The sequence below is a fragment of the Quercus suber genome, unplaced genomic scaffold, assembly GCF_002906115.3.
Source record: "Quercus suber isolate HL8 unplaced genomic scaffold, Cork oak 2.0 scaffold_468, whole genome shotgun sequence".
In the NCBI taxonomy this organism is placed as follows: Eukaryota; Viridiplantae; Streptophyta; class Magnoliopsida; order Fagales; family Fagaceae; genus Quercus; species Quercus suber.
The window spans coordinates 452,493-467,395 of NW_027069919.1; the positions used below are offsets into that span (position 1 = coordinate 452,493).

At 32.4% G+C, this 14,903-nt stretch overlaps 1 protein-coding gene across 1 annotated transcript; it reads left to right on the forward strand.

Annotated features, from left to right (window-relative positions):
- The first annotated feature begins 3,695 nt into the window (after window positions 1-3,695).
- Window positions 3,696-6,216, forward strand: LOC112008558 (uncharacterized). The gene is given in 3 exon segments (XM_024040883.2): window positions 3,696-3,886; window positions 5,583-6,155; window positions 6,157-6,216. Coding segments are annotated over 3 exon segments (783 nt in total). The 5' UTR covers window positions 3,696-3,736.
- The last annotated feature ends 8,687 nt before the right edge of the window (window positions 6,217-14,903 follow it).

Sequence of the window (14,903 nt, forward strand, 5' to 3'; positions counted from 1 at the left end):
ATATATATATATTGTAATGGTCAATCATAATAAATTAATAGCCTTCTCTTTATGTGCTGTTGGTATTTTCTAATTTTCTTTCATCTTGAAAATAAATTGGTGATTCCATGAAAAAAAAGAGAAAATAAATTGGTGAGAAAAATAAATTAATAATGTTTTTGAAAGGAAAATAAATTGGTAATTTAAGATAAAGCAAATAAATCTAAGAAAGAGAAATGGAGACACTACAAAAAACTTGATTTTTAGCGGCAGTTCTAAAACTATAAAAACCTACTACTAAAAGTCTAATAGTTCCATACCAGTTGTTTTCTGAACCGCCACTATAACCTGAATAACCGCTGTTAAGTTTTCGTTATTATAAGTTATAACAACGGTTTTAAGAATTGTTTGCATAGAAAATACCTATAGCAGCAATTCGTAGGATCTCTGCTAGAGAATTTAAAACTGCTAATACACTCATCCCTTTCTTTTGAAATTAATTATTTATACCAGCGATTATGTAACCGTTGCTATAGATTCTTTAGTGGCAGTTTTGTAAACCGCTACTAAAAAAATTAGAAATGTTAGTATAGTCTTCCATTATCTCTGGCATAAATTATTTTTAATAGTGATTTTGGGAATCACTATTAGAGATTATTTAGCAACAGTTCTATAGAATGCTATTATAAAATTAAAAAACTACTAGTTCATTCGTTCTTACTCTTTGTTGTAAATTAGTTTTTGCAGTAGAGAAAACAATTGCTACTATAGGTTTTATATAAGAGCAGTTATTAAAGCCGCTGCCAAAGGTACAAAAACTATTGAATATTACAAAAATATATTTTTGGTTATTGATTTGTTCCCTAAAAATTAGTAATATAACATGTTTGAAATGTTATTAAAATCCACAATTTCAAAACTCAAAGTAATAAATTAACTTCAAACAATTAATAATATTGATCGAAATCCCAAATAAAGACTTACAATTTGAGGTTTGAAATCTCAAATAGCCAGATAACAGTATAAACAATATTTTTTGGTACTTAAGACAAGACAAAGACAAAGTAAATGTAGATGAAATACAATAAAAACTAAGACTATAAATATTCCCTCTTTGATGCATGCTAAAAGTCACTCCAACAACGAAACTTGGCCTCCTTTTATATTTCAATGTATTGTTTTAGTTTCCTGGAATACAATAAACCATATATTTGTGTTAGTAAAAACTATCTGTATAGGCAAATATGAGAGAATATATCAAATGGCCCTTGGAAAAAAAATGATGACAAATACATATCTTTTCACATGCATTATTTTTATTGTATTTCCTCTAAACCAAGAGTAAACAAGCTCAACATAATCCTGGTGAGTTACTATGTTTGGAGCCTCAGCCACTATTTGTGTTGCAGTTTTTGACTCATCAAAGTGCTTTGCTTTCAAAACACACTTCCAATTCCTTGATCACCCAACCTCTTTAAATTATGGCACTTGATTATCCTTCTTGCAATCTCATCTTGGAGGATGTCAAACTAAATCAAAGCATTACATTGTCATATCTATATGAAAATTTACCATAGATAATTACTCACATATGTTTGCAAGTAAAATTAATATTTCAAAAAGAAAGAGCACATACACAGAAGACTGTTAAAAACTCTATGAATAAATGACAACTTTTTAAATGAGTGAAAATTTAATGTAGTTAAATGACCCAACTCTGGAAGATAAAAATCACTTAATTTATTAAAATTATTATATTTTACCTATTGGTTATGATGGAGTGTATTGGATCTTTACCATTTCAAAATCATACATTATTTCATGTCTTTACTGGAGGTTTTATAGGTGCCCAACAAAAGTTTTTCGTGAACTGTGATAATATTCATCGGAAAAAAAAAAAGACTAATTGCTACCAACTGAATTGTTGAGAGTAAATTAGTGTGAGAGGATAATGATCATATATAGTCCAAAAATATTGTTGTTGCGTGTGCCAAATAGTTGTATTAGGCTCCCATAATTGTTCATTGTATTTTTGGGTGTCCCAAAAAGGCATTTTGGTCCTTTTTTTTTCCCAAAACATTTTAGTAATTAATCATTAAAAAAGAATAATTTTGAAAAATATTTGAATAAATTAGTATAGATGTTCATGAAATTCAGGAATTACATGTACATATTCAAAGTCAAAGCTATATAAGTCTCAATTCAGTCATTACTCATTTTATTAAATAAATAAAAAAAGCTAAGTCTCAACAGGTCATGAAATGCATTAAAAAAAAAAAACCTAATCAAAAAACTAATTAAAAATATTTTATTTTATTTTATATTATAATATATTATATATTTTTATAAATTTAATGAGCTTATTTTCTTTATATGTTATATAATATATTTAACATCAAATCTCATGATGTTTACTTAGGGAGTAATGGTTAAAAACCATACATGCGGTCACTCTTCAATCTTTACTCTCTTAGATTTGGAGAAAATAGCAAACTCTCTAAGAAAACTGTAAAAAATATTGGAGATTAAGAAAACTGATGACTTGAAATTCTACCGATGAGGTTTTTGTTTGTGAAAATTTTCCTCATTCATTAACAAATCACTATGCATGTCAAATTTAGTTTTCATTGCACTCTAGTTTAGACTAGTAATTTGTTTGTGTCCTAATTTGATTTGCATGTAATTTGATCTAATTAACCAATTCAGGTAATTGGTTAATTAAATGGGGTCAATATTAATTTATAACCCAACAATAGTAATATTAATGCTAATGCATTAAATATACTTCACATATCTAATAATAAATAATGATCTTAAATAGTCATTAAAAGGCTTTGCAAGCTGATGAGACTTCACTGGTTCATCCATGGGGTCATTTGTTGGAGCACACTCGTGCAAGTTCCAGTCTGTTGAGGATTTGCCGCTTTGGCTTTGTCCATTGTAATAACAAAAACGCTACACACTATTTAGTAGTGAATTTATTAAGGGAAACAAGGTGGAATGAAAGTAGGGCCAGCTCTACAATATAGGCAAATGTGGCGTTTATCTAAGGTGCCTAAGTAGAAAGGCTTCCAAATTTAACAAATAGAGTTTTTTTTTTTTTTTTTTTTTTTTTTTTTTTTTTTTTTTTTTTATTAAGCGCAAATATCAGCCGATAAATAAAATAAATTTTTTTATCTTAATTATTTTATTGGACCGATCTTAATTATTAATGAGAAACAATTATTTAGCCACCAAATTAAAAATTTAGAAAAGATGAGAATAAAACTTTGTCAGCTAACTCTATATCTTAAACAAATGTATATTCCATGACTCATATATACATGCGAGTGCGACCCCTCTGTCTCTCTACCTTCGACAAATTTTAAGTTTTGTGTCAAATTCATAGTCTCACTAGTCACTAGTCATCCACCCAGTCCAAAGTCATTGAATTATTATTATATATATATTTTTAGAGGAACTTGAATTATTTATTTTGAGATAAATGCAAGTGAATAAGCGCATGCGTCAGAAATTTCGGATATATTACCAACTATAGAAACCCAAAAGTTGAAGAAGATTAAGAGATTGAGGAAGCATATTAGAATGGGGATGAACTACTACAAAAGAAAAGAAAGGGGATGAACTACTACAAAAGAAAAAAAGAAAAAAAAAAGAAAAAGAAAAAAAAAATATATATATATATATATATATACACATACTAGCAAATTCGATATTCACAAGGTCCATAGGCTCCACACAGAGCTTAATTCAGAGAATGGCTGGTTTGTTTGACAAGCAAGCTGAAACTTACTTGGATGCTAGGCCAACTTATCCAAGCGACTTGTACTCTATGGCTGCTGCTCTCACCCCTGACCACTCTTTAGCTTGGGATGTTGGCACTGGCAATGGTCAAGCTGCTATTGCAGTTAGTCCCTTCTTTCCTCTCTCTCTCTCTCTCTCTCTCTCTCATACATTGTAGTTTGGTCTTTTTTTATTTTTATTTTTTATAAAATTGGAGTTTGATCCCCTTAGCCAGTTTTCATCAATCAATTTAATTTGATTAAAAAATAAAATGGTCACTTGACTAATAAGTGTTTGGCACTACAGTATTTTTATTTTTAGTAAATTACAAAGTTAGTCATTATCTTTTATAGCATATTTCAATTTAGTCCTTAACTTTTTAATTGTGTCATATTGGTTCTTAACCTTTTGGTATTATGTCAAAATGGTGCCAACCTTAAATGATAAATGAAAAATGCTCACATAGCTAACAGTAAAAATAAAATATTATTTTCATTCAATGTGTACTGCCATGTCAACAAAAAAAGAAAAAGAAAAAAAAGCCCTCAATGGCCTCTGTGTTCATAGTGACCCCGTCACCCACACCTCTGAAATCCATGAGATCAAAGACAAATAAGTCTCAACCTGGCATAGGTTTTCCTTGATTAACGCCATGACCGAACACGAAAAACCTATCAAAGATATTCCTTTGCCAAATGAAAATCGAAGCGCACGCAATGATTCGAAGCACAATGAATAATGTTTTGTGCGATGAAAACAATGCTACCAGTACCTCTAGTGATGTAACAGGTTTGATAATTTTCTTTGATTTTCATTTTATGATCATGGCTACTGCCCAGTGCCTTGGGTAATGGTGGGTCAGCTTGGTTTTAAGGAAAACAGTGAGAATGGGAGAGTCAGAGAGAGACAATACGATTATACGAACTTTTTGACGAAAATGTATGGAAGCATCTGAAGCATCACCTTATAGCTCTTGGTTGGTCTAACAAGTTCTCTCTCTTTTTTTTTTCTTTGTATAATCATTCCAATTTTTAAAGATCCATGTTTGTACTTGTTTTCTTTTGGATTTTAATCTTGTGTACATTGTTTGCTAGTTTTGGTCTAGTTTTACAGTGTTGATTTTTTTTTTTTAAGAATATTTTACAAAAAACTTTAATTTTACTCCAATTTGTATTCAATTGATTGGCCTAAGCGAAGGAGCTTGAAGAGTTTCTGTCATGGAGTTTGAGGATAGAGAGAAATCGAATGAGAGAGAGGGGACACATTGAGAACTAACTTTGTAATTTACCTTTTTTTTTTTTTTTTTTTTTTAACTAGGGGATTCGAAGTTAAACTTTATGTTGTCTTTTTGTAACATTGAGAACTAACTTTGTAATTTACCTTTTTTTTTTTTTTTTTTTTTTAACTAGGGGATTCGAAGTTAAACTTTATGTTGTCTTTTTGTAATAACACACATTCAAACCAACACGCTAACTCCTAGGCAGTTGAAGTAGCGGAGCTGGTTGTAAACACACGCACACCATGCAACACAAGCGACGTGGGACTTATTCTCACACGCAGTTTTTTCTTTTTTGATAACACACACATTCAAACTTTATGTTGTCTGGTTCTGCATAAAAAAAATTGTCTATGTTTGTTTTTATTTTTTTCAACTAACGATCTTAATTGGTTTCTAGTAAGAAGACTAGGAAAAATATTAGACATAATAATAAACTGTTTTAAGTATGTATAATATCTACTTTTTTAATAAAAAAGAAAAAAGAAAAAAAGTTTGTGTAATAACTAAGACGTTTAGAATTGCATGACATTCTTATTGATAGGTTGCTGAGCATTATGAGCAAGTAGTTGGAACTGATGTGAGTGAGGCACAATTGAAACTTGCAATGCCACACCCTCGTGTTCGTTATCTCCATACTCCGTTATCTATCCCGGATGATGAATTAGTGGCACTAATTGGAGGAGAAAATTCAGTTGATTTGGTGACTGTGGCCCAAGCTGTCCACTGGTTTGACCTCTCCAAGTTCTACTCTCTTGTGACACGCCTTCTAAGAAAGCCAGGAGGTATAATTGTTGTTTGGGGCTATTATGACATAGTAGTTAGCCCCATTTTTGATCCTGTAATGAAGCACTTTCATGACACCACTCTTCCCTATTGGAACCCAAAAATACAATACATATTTTATGCTTATAAGACACTTCAATTTCCATTTGAAAGTGTTGGTTTAGGATGTGAGGGGAAACCACAGCCACTAGATATACCAAAGGAGCTATCATTTGAGGGATTCTTGAGGATGTTAAGGTCATGGTATTCAGTAACTACAGCCAATGATCAAGGTGTTGATTTGTTATCTGAAAGTGTGGTTAAAGAGTTTGAGAGTGCTTGGGGGGGGACCTACATTGCTTAGATCAGTCATTTATAAGGGTTTTATGCTTGCCGGAATAGTTAGACTTTAGTTTTCTTTCTTTAAATTTCATGTAGAAACAGGGTAAGGGGTTGGGGAAAGAGAGGCAAAGAAGAGAGAGGGGGGTGTGGTTGGTTGGTTCTGATTGTTGTATAATATATTAATAGTCTTCTCTTAACGCGCCATTGTTATTCTCTAGTTTTCTTTGAAAAGGGAGTGGGGGTGGGGGTGGGTAAATGGATAATTCTTTCGAGTTTCTTTGGAATGTAGGTTAAGTCATATTTGGAGGCAAGGAAGGATCAAAATTAGAGAGGTTTGTTTTATTGGTATAGAAAGCAAATGAACTATTGACGGAATTTCGTGAGTTGCAACAATGTATTCCTATGGTGATTCATCTCAAGGTCTACATGATGATATTTTCCTCTAGCTGGAATTTATAAAGCTAACTTTGATGCTTTGATTTTTTTCGAAAGTTTCATTGGCTGGTTTAGAAGTGGTATTTCGAGAGTCTGACGGCATATATTATAGCAGTTCCAAGTCAAAAAATACAACATCCAAGTTCGGTTGAGCTTGCAGAAGCCATGGCAACAAGTCGAGCAATCACATTCATGAAGGAACTTTGTTTTTTGCAGGTTGAGTTTGAAAGGGATTTTCAATAGGTCATCATAACTATTATTCTATTAACAAACAAGGGGCATCGAGAAACACCATCACAAGCCCTAAATCAGTTCCAAGATAAGGCTTGACAGAGGATGTGAAATATAACTTGTAAGCCTTGAAGAATTGGATCTAAGAAATTTAGAACAATAGGAGAAAATAAAACATACCTCTAGCCATGTTGTTTAAATGATTTATATGAAAAATAATGAGTTATAAAGGAATTCTTCTTATCTATGGCCTAAATTTCATATTTCCTTTGGTGGAGAACATAGGCTATTTAAAGGTTAAACTAGAGATTTTCTTTTTAAATAAAAAACTTAACGTTTGTGATCTCTTTAACGCTCCTTCCATAAAGGAGTTCAATTGATAGTTACTTTGAAGTATTTATTCAGCAATTGAGAGTTACTTTAAAGTGTTATTCACCAAATAGCATCTATTTACTAAATGATATTCTTAGGTGATTTTTACAAATAGAATCCAAAAAGTGGGTCTTTATCTATCACTCTTACTATTAACACATCTAAACATGCAATAAAAAAAATGAATTAATTGGATTAAATTATACGGAAACATAGAATTTCACACTAGCACATGTGACACATTAGTAAATGTCAAACAAGTAGCCCACAAGCTGCCCAAACATGCAAGACTTGTGCTAGACCCAATCTTTGGTGGGGAGGGTGAAACACCAAATTTCACCCATAACCGGCCAGGAAACCCCATTTCTGTATGCTAAATAATAATAATAATAATGATGATGATGCACTATATGATATCTAGTGGCGAGGCCACTAAAGGGCTTGGGGCCATGGCCTATAAAGCCCATAATTGGCCCCTAAAGCCCATGATTTTTATTTTGAAACAAAAGTTACAAAATCTATTATTTTTTTTAGAAGTAAAATATATGAGCGTGTGCATGTGCGAAGATAATATATATACGGCATGTTTGGTAGATTGTAATAGGTACTGTAATGTAATAATTATTCCTATAATTTAATTATTCTTTAGTTTGGTTATGTTTTTATTACAAGGAATAGTCATTCCTTATGAATAACTATTTTTTAAAATGATGAATAACTATTCCTCTTTAAAAGGTTGTATTAGCTCTTCCTTAGTAAGTGCATTAATTTTAAAACTTAATATATTTCCAAATAAACAAACCTTCTATATACATCTAATAATTATAAAAATAAAAAATCATAAAAAATAACACATATCTTTCTTAAATTTAAAAATAACAATTTTTAAGAAAATATAATTGTATGAATAAGATATTTCCTAAAATAAATGTTAAGTTTCATTTTAATGTTATAACTTACAATCAAACTAATAAATATGTTTAGTTATTACATTACAACACATTTTATTATCAGTAATAAAGATTACAATTCATGTTGTAATCCTCATTCAGTGTACCAAACGTACCTATAGTGTTTGTAATTCAAGTCTCCCAAATTATATTTTTTATAATGATTCATATAGCTCACAATCTTGATCCAACGATCTTAATTGTTCAACAAATTAAAATATAATAAAATAAGACTAAGATGACCTAGTTCTCCCATGATTTGATCAAAAAGTTGACTAAATTCACATTTTTCTGTTGCACTATGCTTAGGAGATTAAAGCTTGAAAGATGCTATAGCAATCCTAGCAATATAATTGAACCTTAAGCAATGTTTTTTTTATAGCTAAATCACTTTTAAGCTAAAATAATAGAATTAGTCCAAGTATAAGTGATTAACCAGTTTTCATATACCAAGAGCTAAGCTAAACATAGCACATCAAAGTTGCGTTTGGCATTGGTTGAAAAAAACAATTTTTTTTTTTACTATTTAGTTTATTTTTGCTACTATTCAGCTTATTTTTAGTACTATTCGTAGTCTCATTACACTTTTTGGTACTATTTATGGGTTCTATTGTACTATTTCAGCTAGCTTTTAGCCTTATCTATAGTTTTTTTCAATAAAAAAGTTTTCAGTTTAAATTAAATAACTTGTTCTCAAACGGACAACAAATATGTATAAAGCAATATTTGAAACAATGTTATTGATTTCTTGGCCGGAATATTTCGTACCGGTATGCAAACCGGTATGAGAATATCTCACATTCCACCTTGGGTTAGATTTCGGCCTATTTTGGGTCATTTCGGCCATTCTGGCCAATTTTTGCCAAGATAAGGATTTCGACTGGTACTAGATTTTGTCTATTTAAAAAAAAAAAAAAAAAAAGAACTAAAACCTAAACTCGCCGTTTTGGGCTTCACTATTTCTCCTTTAGCTTCATCCTTGTCTCTTTGAGCCACCACACTTCTCTATTGTTAACATTTCCCTTGTTAGAGAACACTTACCTGTTGGGCATGTTGGGGTCTAGCCTTGCTTGTGTGAGGAAGCATTAAGACCAAAGAAAGCATTGAAAAAGAAGAAGAATTTGAGAATTTGTTGGGGAGGACCTACATGGTCAGATCAATTATATATAAGGGCTTTTGTGCTTGTGGGAAAATTTATTCTTTAATTTTATTTCTTAAAATGTTATTGTAAAAGATAGGGTAAAGGGTTGGGGAAAGAGGGGGCGGGGGTTGTATGTGATTGTATAAGATTTGTTGCGTAAAATATTGTAACAATTTTTATAATCTATATATACTATAAAATTGAATCCTTTGACTCTTTGTTGACTTTTTTTTTTACTCTTTGAAAGCTTTCCATATAGGATTTGAAGCTTTTATAATTTTCCACGAAAACATAGTATTTAATAATTAAAAATAAAAATAAAAACACGCCCTTTCTCCTCCAAAACAAAAACCCAATAAAACTACTCTCTTTGACTCTTAAACAAAACATAAGTCCCATCTCCTTCTTTTTCTTCCTCTCGGCCTCTCCATTGTTTCCCATGAAAAATATAAACATGAGAAATCAAGCACAAGATTGTTATTCCAATTCATCTCCACTTTACAAGATCCAGCCCTGTAGCACTGTAAATACGTAGAACCCAAGACCCTCGCCATGACTACACAATGCTGTTAGAAGGACTCGGTAAAGAGGCTCCACAGAACCATTGAGATTAGAAGATTACGCAAGAGCCAAAAACGGCTTGAACAACGACTAATTTGTGGTAGATTGACCCAAGAGACAACTCTCCACTTCCACCCATTTGCATGAATGGCTTTGCTTGAATCTTTTCTCTTTTTTTTTTCTCTCTTTGGAACAATAGCCATTTAGGTTTTTCTCTCTAACTCTTTGGGTTTTCAATTGTGGTAGATATATAGATTCCAATTGCTTCTTAACTTTTCCATTCCTACAATCCTACTTAGGGTTTTGATTTTGGATTTTAGGTTCTTGAATTTCTTGATTAGTTTATTTTTATGATTAATGGATGGGCAATCCTGGCCAATTAATATGTTTACATAGGGTTGTTGAAGATAAACATCTGTAATCATTTGCTCTGTTTTCTTTCAAACCCTATGTTTCTTCAAACCTACTTAGGTTGCCTCCTCTGTCTAGACAGGATACATGTATATGAGTAATCTGTTTGTAACCAAGTAATCTGTTTGTGTCTTTTTAAGACATTTCAATGGGTAACATAATATTTTTGGTTTGGTTTGTCTCTGTGGTGGGCCTTTTTGTGTCTTGGGCTGGATTGCTCTTGCTGTACTATGACCCTATGATTCTGGGGTAGGAGAGTCGGGACTGACTTAATTAAAACACACCTTAGGCCAGCTTGTGCGCAAGTTGTGCCCTTCTTGTGCCGACGCACCCTAGGAGGAGTCTTGAGCGTGTCACATGCTCACGATTGGAAGTACTATTACAAAATGTTATAGCAGGAAAAACACAATACAACAGGATAACTAAAACACGTTAACTAAAGTATTTTCTTCTAACAACAATAATGCATGAACAATTCCACAAGGAAAAGTATCACAATGTGATTATAGCAAGAATAGATTAATAGCAAAAAGACGCGTTAGTCCTTAATCAACCATGGCAAAAGAAAAAGAAGATTAGTCTACTAAAGGAATGGGCTTGAGTATTCAGCAAATTTTAGTCCAAAAAAGGGAACTAATCTCCAATGTGTGTAACCTCAAAAGGGAATCCTGTTATAGAAGTTACTCACTTTGGAAAATGGACCTAAGTGGCTTAATCTCAGATTCTTGACTTGTTAGAGAGTGGGCTATCGAGAGAAAGAGAAGTGGGTAGCCTATTAGTGCATCTTTTTATTCCTATCACTCATACTTTCCCTCCTTACTATTGGTTTTCTATTTTTCTTTCTTTTTCTTACTCGTTTTTCTCTGTTTTCTTTCTTATTCCCGTTGTTGTTGCTGTTTTTTACTGTGCACATTTATGGCCTTTTTATACAGTCTGCCATGATAGGATTTACCATTTTTACCCATTAACTGCTTTTAGCCTGTTGTGGTTGTCCTTTCAGGATTACCCAATAGTCTGCCAGCTGCCTAACCACCACCACTACACTGTGTTGGCCATGCCACGTCTCATTCCTAGAAAAAATTAGTTTATTTTTGTTTTTTACTTCCCTTGACGCTTCCATCTGGATAAGGGTTGAACTTCTCTTCTACTAACCTCTATAGCATGCACTTAGTGATTCTAGCCCATGTTTACTTCTTTTGAGTGAGATGTCATCCTAGTAGGACATTTCTCTCAAAAGAGCTTGAGTAGGAACCCCAAAATAAGCTTCCCTTTCTCCCCACCGCTAGACTACACCCTCTCTTACCTTTGACATGTGGCCTACATCCTATGTATTGGCCGGGTACAGGTAGGTGGTGCTTGAGCCTTGTGTGCGTGCTCCACTTGCATATGAGTCCATTGCTTTTCTGGCGTTCACGCGTTTGCCATTGCCTACAAGTTTGTCTGACTCTGCTGCACATTTTCGTGCTTGTTTAACTCTTGCGTGAATGAGTTCTTGGGTCTTCATTCTCTGTATCTCATTTCTTCTTTGGGCTGAGCATTGTTGGGGTGTAGGCTTTCTCTTCTTTAATTCAGCCCATGTCTCTTTTCATCCTTTGTCCATGGGTTGGCTGGTGCTCTCGCTATACCACTGCATTGTTTCTACTATGATATCATTTACCTTTGTTTACCTTGTTATTACTTCTGGGCTTTTGGGCTGAAGTGCCTGCCATGCCAGTTTCTCATATTATTCCATATTTTAGTCTTTACTGCCCAACATTCTTGCTGGGCCAATTCATTCAGCATCTTGGGCTTCTCCAGTCCATTTCATTCTTTGGGCTTTCTCTTCTTTAATTTAGCCTATGTCTCTTTTCATCCTTTGTCCGTGGGCTGGCTGGTACTCCTACTATACCACTGCATTGTTCCTACTATGATATCATTTACCCTTGTTTACCTTGTTATTACTTCTGGGCTTGTGGGCTGAAGTTCCTGCCATGCCAGTTTCTCGAATTATTCCATATTTTAGTCTTTACTGCCCAACATTCTTGCTGGGCCAGTTCATTTGGCATCTTGGGCTTCCCCAGTCCATTTCATTCTTTGGGCATCTTTGGCCCATTTCATTCTTTTCTATTTCTTACATTTCTATAGGCTTTTGCTAAATCCTTTGGGCTTCCTTGGCTCAATTACTACATCTTTTGCCTTCAGATTTATTGGCATTTGAACAAATCCCATTTACTAATTCCTTTCTTTGGGCTCCTTCAGCCTGTTTTTGCTTTCTTTCCATTTCTAACGATTCCCATGAGCTTACTACTTCATTCTTTAGGGCTTCTTTGACTCGTTTGCTTTTTTTAAGGCTACTTTATTATTTTGTGGGCTTGTGGACCATTATTTCTGTCATTTTGGCTCAATGGTCTTTACTTTATTGCTTTCTTTTTCCTCATTTTTTCATATTATTGGGCTTCTTCTGTCATTGGCCCATTTTGTCAAAAATGGGCATTAACAGTCTCAAATTGTAATGTATAAGTTTTAATTGTAATGTATTTGATTAGATAGTTGCAGATAGTTTCTGTAGTTGTCTTGGTGTTTGTATAGAGCTACTTAAGTTGTTTTTCTACAAATCAAGTGGCAAGGACACATGATTAGATATTCAAATATCTAAAGCATGAGTAAGAGTTTCAGCTAGGGGCTAAAACTTATTGACTATTGGTCCATTCAAGAAAATAATGGAGCTTTTCTACAATTTCGTTTTAGAATTATTTGGTTTACCATTTAATATAATTGAGATTTCGGTATTAGATTCCTAGGTTGGAGTTATCAGTTTAAAGTAAACATAGACATTGAAAATCACTTGAGGTCAAACTCTTTAAGCTGGCAACAACATAGTACAATGTTGTTTGCTTCTATTTCTACCATAGAGTAACTAGTAATAGACTAATTTAGTAGCCAAAAAAAAAAAAAAAAAAAAAATGCGCCCCCTATCTTAGGGACTCGTTGAGGTTACTAAGGGACCTGGGTGCCACTTGGCTACGTACAAGGCTATTGGCTAGTAACCTTCTCTTTTTGTGCCATTGATATTCTCTAAGAATATTACTTTGTGGTCGAACTATGCCTTTTCTTTTTTGATAGGATCAAACTCTGCCTTTTTTTTGTTAAAATATATTTTTAGGGGTTAAGTAGAACATTTTTTTTACCCCTCTTTCGAAAGCCACCGGTTCAGCCTGCCAATATTCTTGTTTTCTTGTTAGAAGGGTCATTGAACTAACTCAACTTTTTGAAGAGAGAGCCAAGGAAAATTTTTGAATGTCTAAATTGTAATTTCAAAAATTACATATAAATGTTATTAAAAAAAATTAAAAACTTTGGCGGCCAAAATGGCTCCACCAATGGGTGTTGGATGTGAGAAGAAGGGATGAAAAGTTAAAAGATATGATTTTTGTTGATTTACATAAGATTTTCCAAAATCTTCTTGTGCTTAAAAATAATAATAATCATGTACCCTTTTATATTATTATTATTATTATTATTTTATATAGAATTTTAACTTAAAGTTTTCACTTCATAATTATTGCTTTTTATCCTTAGATAAAATACCAATTTATTTAGAAAATTGTTACGTTCATAGTATTTTTATAATACCTTCATAACAAATTTTAGTTGGTAGGTTATTACTAGTTTTAATTTGAATCTACTACAAAAATTATTTTTTCCCTTACTAATAATATCCAGTAACAATCTGCCATCTAATATTTGTTATGAAAGTACTGTGAAAAATGCTATGGACATAACATTTTTCATTTATTTTTAGTATAGGCGGTGTTCAAATCCTAGATTTCTTATTCGATGACAGGAGGCTTCACCAGTCAAGTTAATTGGAACCACCATAATAATTATGTACTATATATCTATAAAATAGTGCTATATCCATAATATTTTCACAAGAGTAATGATACAATTATAAATTATTTTACAAATTGCTTTTGGGGTTAATTTTTATTGGTTCTCATTTGGCCCATCACTTTTTAACTTACCAAATTACCAATAGTTACTCATTACACCTACAATTTGTAAAATATGTTGTGAAATAGTTTGTAACTCTAGCATTTTACTTTTCATAATAATTTTACAAAAAAGCTAGGTGGCAAACTATTATTGGTTCTCATATGAACCCACCACTGGTATCACTTTTTATTTACTATTATCAACTTGACATCTAAATTTTGTTGTGAAAATGTTGACATTAACTATTAGTAGTAATTTAAAAAGTGACGTGAGTGGTGAACCTAAATTAGAGCCAATAATAACTTGTCACCTAAACTTTATTACAAAAATATTATAAATTTATCACTCCTCTGTAGCCAAATTTTATGAAATCCTTCTTATCACAGACTCTTATAAACTTGTTGAAGATAAAAATGATGAAATTATGCTTTCAACATATATACGATTCAATCCACGTGATATTCTCATTAAAAAAAAAAAAAAAATCCCCGTGATATATGGCGAGTGTGCAAGAGTCAATACATGAGATATACTACACGTATATATTCATGAATAGTGATAAAAAATAGTCACCCACGAATTTAGACAAGGTGGTAATTAAATTTGTGGTTCACATCAATAGAGTCAATACCACCAGATAGAGCAAATACCTATTCATGAATAATGATCAAAAATTGTCATC